The sequence below is a fragment of the Meles meles genome, chromosome 4 (genome assembly GCF_922984935.1).
Source record: "Meles meles chromosome 4, mMelMel3.1 paternal haplotype, whole genome shotgun sequence".
NCBI lineage: Eukaryota > Metazoa > Chordata > Mammalia > Carnivora > Mustelidae > Meles > Meles meles.
The window spans coordinates 162,931,268-162,941,266 of record NC_060069.1 but is presented as its reverse complement, the minus strand read 5'-3'; the positions used below and the strand labels follow the sequence as shown (position 1 = coordinate 162,941,266).

At 67.5% G+C, this 9,999-nt stretch overlaps 1 protein-coding gene across 2 annotated transcripts; it reads left to right on the top strand.

Annotated features, from left to right (window-relative positions):
- Positions 1-782: 782 nt before the first annotated feature.
- Positions 783-8,905, top strand: CFAP410 (cilia and flagella associated protein 410). Of its 2 annotated transcripts, none has more exons than XM_046003928.1 (7): positions 783-970; positions 2,168-2,186; positions 3,387-3,433; positions 5,697-5,926; positions 6,079-6,250; positions 7,081-7,171; positions 8,462-8,905. In XM_046003928.1, exons 1-7 carry the CDS (start codon positions 894-896, stop codon positions 8,555-8,557), a joined length of 732 nt encoding a protein of 243 aa, XP_045859884.1. In that variant the 5' UTR covers positions 783-893; the 3' UTR covers positions 8,558-8,905. The 2 variants fall into 2 exon arrangements, with proteins under 2 accessions (XP_045859884.1, XP_045859882.1); XM_046003926.1 differs by having other exon boundaries at positions 787-970; positions 8,426-8,905.
- The last annotated feature ends 1,094 nt before the right edge of the window (positions 8,906-9,999 follow it).

The following is a 9,999-nucleotide window of genomic DNA, read 5'->3' as shown; positions in this document are numbered from 1 at the left end:
GCAGCGCCGGCCGCGGGCGGAGACCTGCGGCGGGTTTGCCCGAGTCTCCGCCGGTCGCGCCGCGGGGCCTGCGCGCAGCCCCACCCCGTCGGTGCTGCGGCCGAGCACACGCTCTCCGGACGGGGAGGGCGGAGAGGCGGGCTCTGGCCGGACCGCAGGGCAGCGGGGTCGGCGGCGAGGGGCAGAGGAGGGCCGCGGACGGACGGCGGGGACGTGTCCGGGGGTCTGGCTCGCCGCGGGCCAGGGCGACGGGACCCTCCTCGCCGGCCGAGCGCTTCGCCGGACGCGGGGCCCCGACAGGCTCGGCGGGGACGGGGGTCCCGGAGGGCACTCGGCGGTCACGTGCGCCGGCGCGGAGGCCCGGACCGGGTCCGCGCGCCGCAGCCCGGCCACCCGGTTCTGAACCGCTTAGTCCTCGCGAGCCGCGTCCCTACACGCCCGCGGCCCCGGGGCTGCCCCCGACCGCCGGGTCTGGCAGCGACGCGGGGTCAGCAACGGTCCCCGCGGTCCTCCGGGCTTGGGGGCTCCGGCTGGGGGCGGGGTCCTCAGGGGCCCGGGGGCCCGGGCTGGGGCTCGGTCAGGAACTCGGTCCTCGCGCGGGCGCGGCAGAACCGCGTCAGACGCCCACTCCCCGCGCCGCGCATGCGCCGCGCAGGGCGCCCGGCCCGAGGGGCGGGGCGGGGCGGAGCCAACGTTCTGAGTCAAGCTTCGGTGTCCTCACTGCGCTCGCGCCGCTCCGCCCCCTCACAGGGTGACCAATGGGCTCGCGGGCCCCACCCCTGACGACGCGGGCCCCGCCCCCTGGAGACAGGCCGCCGTGGAGCGGAGACCGTCCGGGTTCGAGGGCTGGGTCGGGCCGGCCGCGGCGCGAGTGGGTCCCCGGGCGCTCGGCCATGAAGCTGACTCGGAAGATGGTCCTGTCCCGCGCCAAGGCCTCGGAGCTGCACAGCGTGCGGAAGCTCAACTGCTGGTGAGGGCCCAGAGGCCGGGGCGGCCCCCGCGCGTCCTGCCCGCCGCCCCGGACCCGCGGCTGGGCTCTGGGCCGCGGGCGGGACGGGCCGGCGAGGAGCCCAGGGAGGTCGGGGTGGAAGGACGCGGGCGCCGGGCCGCTCCGCCTGCGGGAGGTGCTGCCGCAAACCGGGGCCGCGGCCGGGGTCGTCCCGGAGCTTGCACCCCCGGGCCGTGGCGGCGGACGTGCTCTGCCTGCCCGGGGCGGCTGGGGTCGCCCCAAGGCTCCTCGCCGGCCTTCGGACAGCGCCCGTGGGGCCCACGCTGCCTTGGGGAGGCCGTTTTCTGACATCCGCGCCGGAGCCGGGTCTCCTGCGGGTGGGGGATGCAGGGCTGAGCCGCTCCCTCGCCGGGAAGGTGGGGACACCCAGCACCCCCGTGCCTCGCTGTCTGGGAGGGGCGGGAGGGGATGCAGGAGCTGGGGTCAGTGCGGGCTCCAGGCTGAGCGGGCCGGGTCCGGGGTCAGCGCGGGCTCCAGGCTGGGCGGGCCGGGTCCGGGGTCAGTGTGGGCTCCAGGCTGGGCAGGCCAGGTCTGGCTGGACCAGGGAAGGACAGACGCGCTTCAGGAACTCCTGAAGGATCTACAGGTGTTCACCGGGGTCTCGAGGCAAGGCCTCACGCACCCCTGTATGCGGGGCAGTGGAGGGGGCGTGGGGAGCTTAGCCCAGAGCCCGGCCTTCTCACTTGTTCCCAATAACGCCCCTCTTTGTGTTCCGAGAGGTGGCGGGGCCTTGTCTGAGCAGCAGAGACAAGGGCCCTGATTCAGGCGCTCGAGCGTCTGTGTTCACCAGCCGCACGCTCAGCCTCTGCACTCGGCCTCACAAGGGCTCGCTTGTTTGCTTCGTCAGTGAGGGACATTGTGCGGCCTTGCCACCGCCTGCAGAGTGAGCCCATCTCTGTCCTCCAAGCGCAGCGGCTCTCCGGCTCCTTGGTCGGAGAGGTAGCCCTCCAGCGGGGGCAGAGACTTGTGTCGCAAACAGCCCTCTCCAAGGTTTGACCCCTTTGCCGCTCGTCTGGACAGGCCGTCCCTGACTTTGTCACCGACATTGTGGAATTTTAGCCTGTGGACGTTTGTCATTCATTTTTGGAATTTGTGTTTCAAATACTATTTTACTCAGCTTTAATAAAATTAAAGTTCCTACGTCTTTTCTTTCTCTAGGGGCAGCCGCCTCACAGATGTAAGTATTACGGCGACCCTCTCCCCGTGCCCTCTGGTCCCGGAAGTTGTATCCTGCCCCCCAGGAGGACCGCGGAATTTACAGAACTGCACGCGTTCCGTTCAGCCCCTAACCTGCTACTCTGCCCAACGTAGCGGTTTGCGTAGCGTGGAACGACGAAGGAAAAGCTATGCCCTGTGCCCGGCTTTATTCTGAAGTTCCTGCATGTCCCAGTCTCACGGAGGAGGGAGCAGTCGTTCCCTTCAGCTCCCGCTCTCCCTGGGATCCAGTGTTGTGCTCTGCCCCCCAGGCCGTGGCAGGGGAGTGGGGCACAGGGTGGGGGTCAGGGAGCAGCACCCTGAGCGGAGCTGTGGGTGTGTGAACAGATTTCTTCCCCTTTCTCCGTCTCCTGGACTGAAAGTCCCGACTCACACAGGGACCACGTGCCTGTCTTGTCTTTTTTGTCACTTGAACGGTGCCTTTCCTTGAAAACAGTCGGAAGTGCTGCCGGCGCTGGGCTATCCAGAAGAGCTGATTCCAGCTCACACTGTAACTGAAACGCAGCATGTTCAAGCAGCCAAAAACTACCCTAAAAGAACCAAAAATACCACCGGAGCAGAAAACCACTCCACTGCACACGTGAAGTGTTCTGAGCAGACTGCAAGCCTGTTGAGGTCAAGGGCCCTGTCTGGCTCGGTGCCTGGCGCGTGGCAGGTGCAGAGACGTCTGGGGACTACCCAGCCCTTCGGCCTCAGAGGTTAGGGACCCGTTGTGGACCCAGCCGGGCACCTTGTTGCTCTTTGCCCCTGAACTGACTGCATTAGATGGTACGGGATCCAGCTGCAATCCTGTCTCCCTTTTGGCCCGGGTCTGATGGCCAAGCCCTCTCCTTGTGCCTCAGGGACCGTGAGACAAAGGTTCTCTGTCCAGCGTAGGGACCGCAGAGGTCCCCTTAGCTGATGTCTTCTGAGGCCATATGAGGGTAGGGATCCTGGCCACGTTTGGTGGCGGCGAGAGAGAGACCGTGCGTGTTTCTCCTGCGGGCTGAGGGGTCCCGAGGACAGTGCGGAGTACTGAGTGTGACGCAGAGCCCGCGGGCTCTCGTGTTCTGTGCCAGCTCTGCCTCGGCGGCGGCGGCGGCGCTGCGTGTGGCCGTGGCCACGCGGGGCTCTCCGGCGGTGCCCAGCAGTATGTGCCCCACCAGCTTCCTTTCCTTCCTAGGTCTCCATCTGCCGGGAGATGCCCAGCCTGGAAGTAATCACACTCAGGTACCTACACGCTGCTGCGCTCTGAGTCCCGGGGCTGGAAGGAGGACGGGAACCTTCAGAAACCTGAGATAACGGGAGAAGTCCCCCCAGGAGTGTGTCTGGGAGGCCGCCTCTGTGGGCGGGGCAGCCGAGCGCACAGGGCCCCTCCCAGCTCTGCCTGGCCTTCCCGGTCCAGCTGGGTCCCTGCCCGCCCGCCAGGATCGGTTCCAGGTGGAAACACTCCTGCCCTGTGAGCAGCCTCAGTGTCTGCCCCCAGAGCTCCCGCGGCTTCTGCCCCGTTTCTGCCAGAGTCTCTGTGTCACACGCGCTGTGGTGACTGTAGCCGTCTCTCCCGGGGGCACTGGCATCTTGACAGACTAGGGAAACCGTGCATGAGCCAATCGCAGCCGTCGGCATTTCTGGCAGCCGGGCGGTTTGGAGGGTCGGGGGAGGGGGCCTGGGAGTCACCACTGCTTGCCGGTCGCTGGCTCTCCCCTTGGGCAAGGCTCAGATCTCTGGCCTCGGTTTCCTGCTCTGGAATATGGACATGGTACTGGCGCCTGCCCATGTGGGGGCAGCGAGGAGCGGGTGCAGGCGGGGAAACAGCTTGGCGAGCGTGCCGGCCCGCCGTCTGTGTCGTGGAGTTCTTGGTACCAGTGAGGCCGAGATTGGAGCTCGGAGCGTCCCTGAGGAGTCAGTGGATCGCCTTTCATTCCTGGAAATGGGCGCAGCTCCTGCCAGCCTCTGCCCTGCGTGGGGGCTTTGGGGGCAGGTCGCTGGGCCTCCCTGAGCCATAGGACCTGTCGTGCTCACGGCCCAGAGAAAGGACGGGAGGCCCAGGGTCGTGGACTGAGCTCAGGTGCCCAGGGCCTGCGTGGCCAGCTGCGTTGGAACCGGAGCGTGAATCGCAGTGTGAACACAGGGCGCCAAGTCCTTTCCTGGGGTGCGGTCACTTCCCTTTGGTCTCAGAGCCTCGCGCAGGCGGGCCGTCTGTCCGGGCTGCTGTAAGAGTCCCGTAGACCAGGCGGCTTGCGGACGGTAGACAGCGTGTCTCGTGCCTCTGGAGCTGCGAGTCCAAGGTGAAGGTGTTGGCGTTTCAGTGTCTGGGGAGGCCCCTTCTCCCTGGGTCCCCGTGTTGGGGAGGGGCGAGGGAGCTCAGGGGAGCTCTTTCCTGAGGGTGCCCTGACCCCGTCCCCCCGAACCCTGTCACCCTGGGGCTTAGGTTTCAGCATAGGAGTTTGGGGGGACACAACACCGTGCAGCCACAGCCAGCCCGGTGCTCTGCAGGAGGACGGCGGGCAGGTGTGGCTCGGATCTCAGACTGGGAGATGGCGGAGCCTCGCCCTGCTCTGGGCGCAGTGGCGTCTGCTGCCTATGGGCTGTCGCGTGCCGCTCGCCTGTGCTAAGCACAGGCCTCCACACCAACAGCCCCAGCAGTAACCGGCCCCCGCTGTGGTGCTGTCCCTGCCCTTGCAGCCTCCGGCAGAGAATGTTCTAGATCATCTGGCCCTTCCGGCGGGGTCGCTCCGAGTGGCCCCACCCATGCCCCCCCAGCTGTGCAGGGAGCGGCAGCGTCCCCAGGACTGCGGTGGGGGGTGACTGTCCTGGCCCGCACAGTGCTCTCACTGGGCATCCGTCCGGCCGCCTGCCCGCCCGCTGAGCACGCCTTTGCAGTCCGTCTGGCTTTGCGGAGGTGGGAAGCTTTCTGCTTGCGTCCCCGTGAGCCTGTAGGCTCTCTGCCTAGAGGTCTGACGATTCTCTGTCTGGTGCGTTCACAAGTCTGAGGGACAGAACGTAAGCCTACTCTGTTTCTTCCCGCAGCAGGGATTTGGGAGGTCGGTGCTCCGTCCTGCGGAAGGCTGAGCTCGCTTGCGCTTGCTGTGTTGCTGCGGGGTTTTCCGGCCGCTGCCCTCTTAGGGGCACAGGGGCGTTCTTTGGTGGCCTGTTCCCTGTCCTGTGAGGGAAAGTGAGACCTCCGACCTCCCAGCTGCGCCCCCTCCCAGAGGCCTGACCAAGCCAGAGGCCAGGGCATGGCTCCCTGCTCCTCCGGGTTCCAGCCTGAGGGACTTTCCGTCCTTACACCTGCGGTCTTTGTTGAACTTGACTCACAGGTCCAGTGTCCACGTCCTTCCACGGAGAGGGCAGATGGGCCTGACCCCGCGGGGGTCTTTTCTGGTGTTTGCAGCGGACCCGAGAGGGGTGCTGTGGAGGGGGGCTGCCCTCCGCAAGCGGGCGGGGTGCTCACCGTCCTGATCCCCTGCTGTCCCCGTGCTGTCCCCTGCAGCGTCAACAGCGTCTCCACCCTGGAGCCTGTGAGCCGGTGCCCGCAGCTGAGAGAGCTCTACCTGCGGAAGAACCGCATCCCCAGCCTGGCCGAGCTCTTCCACCTGAAGGGCCTGCCGCGCCTGCGCGTGCTCTGGCTGGCGGAGAACCCGTGCTGCGGCCCCGACCCGCACCTCTACCGCATGACCGTCCTGCGCAACCTGCCGCACCTGCAGAAGCTGGACAACCAGCGTACGTGCCTGCCCCGGCGGCGCCCCGCACAGCCCTGACCCCTCCAGATGGGCAGCTGCCCCTCCCGGGGCTCTCCTGGCGGGGGTCGGGGGGGTGGCTCCTGTGGGGGCCAGTCCGCTCTGATGCCGTTGCTCCCCGCCCCCGCTCTGAAGCCGTGACCGAGGAGGAGCTGTCCCGTGCGCTGGTGGAGGGAGAGGAGGTCACGGCCCCGGGCATTGAGGGCACAGGGAACGGCGGGTCTGAGCTGTCCTACGCCCTGAGCGCCATGGACACCAGCGCAGAGACCCGGCAGGACGCACTGAGTTGTGGCGAGGAGGAGACGAGGTGAGCCTGGCGGGGGCCGCGGGCCTGCCTCTAGGGTCCTCCTGGGGACTCAGTGGGCCCTTCTGGGAAGGAGGGGAGCAGCTGCCCGGCGCGGTTCCTGCCATCTGCCGCTCAGCGACCCCCAGCCTGCTTCCGGCTGTGTGTCCGGAAGGCTCTGGGTCCAGGCGTGTGTGGGTGTGGAACCACGCCGGCAGCAGGAGTGGCCTGGAGTTGGGGCAGGTGACATGGGCCGGCGGGGCCTGGGTGGCGGGGCCTGAGGGCACCCCTGGGCCCAGCCCTGCAGCCTCCCGAGGACAGGCCATGAGGCTGTGACCGTGGCCAGCTGAGCTGCTGGTGGTGGGGGGGATATGCGGCCCCAAGGAGGGGGGACCTCTGACCACAGTGCTGCCGATGTGGCTGAAGCAGTCTCTGGGGACAGGCTGCAGACTGTCACGGGCATTTATGAGCAGCCACAGAGCACGGGAAACGTGGTAGCAACAGCCGAGCCCAGTAAGGTGGTCGGGCTGCGGCCACTCGGCAGCCAAGCCGGCCGTTCTGTTGGCCGCCGGTGCGGGAAGACGTCTGGGTGCCGCCCCCGCCCACGGCTCTGCATTCCCATTTGTGTTCCGTGTCCCCCACGCTGGTGCGAGGGGGCCCCCCAGGGGGCCAGAGAGATACGTGCTTGCCCGTCAATCCTTTGTGCCCCTGCCCGTGCCGGGCTCCGTCCCTCCAGAAGCAGTGTCACCAAGCGGCGAGTCGCCTTCCTCACTGTGATCGGCGGCTCCGGGGTTGGAAATGGGGCCCCAAGCAGGTCAGGCCTCACGCACCCCGTGCTCCCCTCCTCCCTGCAGCGTCCGGAGCCAGCTGGGCCTGAAGTCACCTTCCCGGAAGCGGTTTCCTTCCTTCTTGCAGAGGGACACCACGAGTGGTCACAAGAACAGGGTGAGTGTGACCTGGGGACGGCCTGGGCTGGAGGCGGCCACCACTCCTGCTGCCCGGCATGTGGAGGGCGGGGCTGGACAGGCTGCAGACACCCAGGGACCCAGGGCTGGAAGCTGGCTCTGAGCTGGACCAGAGCGGGTGTCCAGGCCAGTAGAGAAGGAGCAGCCCCGGAGCGAGAGGGGATCCCCGAAGCAGCGTGCGGGCCACTCGGTGCCACACACGAGCCCCGGGTCCGCCCTGCGTCTGGGGCTCAAGGCGGCTCGAGCAGCGCTGACGCTGCAGGGGGGCTGCTTATGGGGTGGCCTCCGTGTCCCTGCAGGGCGGCTTCTATGGCATCGTGGCTCCTGGTGGTCTGTAAGGAGTAACAGGTTCAAGGAGTGGGTTATGTGGGCAGCTCCGTCCAACATGCCGGACCTTTCCAAGCATCTGCCTCCTCGTTATTCTGGCGGGTCCTGGGGCGTGTTCCCCTCCTGGTCACCGGGCTGGCCGTCTGATCCCAGTGCACACCCAAGAGGAGAGGGGCCCTGTCTTCCCACGCGTGTCCTGATGGGACGGAAAGGGCAGCTTCCCTGTGGGCCCGCAGCCAGCAGGACCGGCGTCATCGGCCGGAATGGCTCACGTCCTGAGTGTGGCCAGCAGAATGGGGTCACCACCATCAGCTTGGCCCAGTGGGGACGTTGCCTCTGTCACGTGGGAGGAGGGCTGCCTGAGCAGAGCCGGGGCCTGAGGGAGGCCCGTGACCCTCAGGGTCTGCTCCTGGCTCCCGGCGGCAGGGTCTGCCCAGAGCTGTGGGACCATAGCACACACGGGAAGGGCTCCACGGTCGGGGCTGGGGGCTGCCAGCACCCCCTCGAGGAACTTAAAAAGCTTGTGGGTGGTGCAGAGGGTGATGGGCAGAGGCCCTGTCCTTGGGAGGGGCCAGGCCACCCTCGGGGAAAAGCGTCCCCCAGAGCCACTGACAAAATTGACTGTGGGCTGCAGGCCAGTATAGGCGGCTGTCCCTGGGCCTGAGGCCCAAGGACAGGTCACTGTCCTTGACCCTGCACAGGTCACCGTCCTCCACAAGGTCCTGTTCCCCCTGCACTGATCCCTACTGTGTGGCCGAGGGCCAGTGGCTTAACCTCTCTGGGCAGTCCCCCCAGGCTCCATCCGCCTGAGTCTCTGTCCGTGTCTGTCCCGGGTTGCCTGGAAGGCCAGTTGCCCGCGGTGTCCGTGTCAGGGTCGGGCCCTCAACCGGTGACCCTGTGCCCCCAGGACAATGTGCTGAGCGCCATCCTGCTGCTGCTGCGGGAGCTGGACGCCGAGGGGCTGGAGGCCGTGCGGCAGACCGTGGTCGGCCGGCTCCAGGCCCTGCACAAGCTGGAGCTGCAGGAGGACGTGGAGTGACGGTCAGCCGGGAGCCCGAGCTGCCAAGCCTTTCCTCCCACGACCCTGTGCCCAAGCGCCTGGGAGATGTGGGGTCCCTGCCACAGCCACGGCCTCCACGGGACCCCGGCTGAGTCCCAGCACGCGGGCCGTGTCCCAGGAAGCTCTGGCCCGCCTGCGGGAGCCAGGCCCTTGGTGCAGACGGTGCCCCAGTGAGAGCAGGCAGGGCGTCGGGCACTGTGCTGGGTGCCCTCCCTGCGCAGGGCCCAGTGCACACCGGCCTGCACGGGGTCCGGGTCCCCCTGGACTTCTCTCTTCCTGAGGCGGGCAGGGCCCCCCGTCCCTAATAAATATCTTACCAAAGTCCGATCTGGAAGCAGGCGTTTCCTAGGGGACAGACATGACCTTGACATTGTTTTGAAGGTGAGGGCCATCGCTCACACACGTTTCCCTGTTGGTTCTCTGACCCAGTTGTGGGATGGACTCTGTCCACTGCGGCCAGCTTCCAGAATGCTACCGTCCTCACGCCAGCAGACCCACACCACCACCGGCCGCAACCGGGGCATTGCGTGTGACCGGCAGGGCTGGGAGAGGGCTGGAGAACCCACCTTCCCCTTTTCTATGCCTTCTTAAGAGCCCGCAGGGTGCAGAGGTTTGTGCGGGACAGGCAGGACCCGGGTGCTGCATGGGAGAGGCCGCTGGTGGGGAGGACACCATGGGGAGAGCCGTGGGCCTTGCTCTGAGGCGCAGGCGCTACGTGGTCATGCTGCAGGCCGGGGGCCGGTCCCTTCCTAGTCCCCCCGACCCCCAGCAGCTGAGGATGCCTCCCCGGGCTGGGCAGCGACATGCTTTCTGAGCTGGTAGCCAGCCTACGGGTGCTGCTGCGGCCGGGACGGGAGCAGGGGTGCCCTCCGCCCCCACTCCGGCTGGGGGACCCAGATCTCTGTAATGTGTCCGTCGCCGTGCGAGCAGAGGGTGACCTGTGCACCATGTGCGAGAATCCCGATGGGGCGACGGTGCCCGGGAGACGCCGCTCCCTTAAAGGGGAGGCTGCTCTCAGGCCAGTGGGTTTCAAAGTGCCGGGGGCCCAGGGCTGCCGCTGGGCACTGGGTGCCGGGCGGGGGGTTTCTCTCCAGGGCGTCTGTGGTCCTCCAGGAGCTGAGCCGCAGAAGCACGGCATCGCTGCGGGGGGGTCTGGGGAGGCGGCTGCAGGGACACGCGTGTGCCCTCTGCTGGACGGTGGGCGGACTCTCAATAAAGCGTCGTCTCGGAGCAAGTCGGGGTGTTTGTGTTAAATTGAGGACGGCCTCCCTTCCCCACCCACCTGGCCGGGCTCACACCAACCTCTCGCCCACGCCATCTGGTGCGCCCCGTGTGGGGACCTAGGATTGGCCGCCGGGCTGGTCCTCTGCTCCCCGAGGGCGGCCGGGGAGGTCTGAGTTTGGGGGAAGACGCCCTGCGAG

Bases quoted from the DNA above. Each gene is read 5' to 3' on its own strand.
- CFAP410 (XM_046003926.1), top strand. From the start codon at position 894: ATGAAGCTGACTCGGAAGATGGTCCTGTCCCGCGCCAAGGCCTCGGAG. The intron at 3,434-5,696 runs GTACCTACACGC...TGTCCCCTGCAG, and splicing joins CTGGAAGTAATCACACTCAG to CGTCAACAGCGTCTCCACCC. The intron at 6,251-7,080 runs GTGAGCCTGGCG...TCCTCCCTGCAG, and splicing joins TGTGGCGAGGAGGAGACGAG to CGTCCGGAGCCAGCTGGGCC.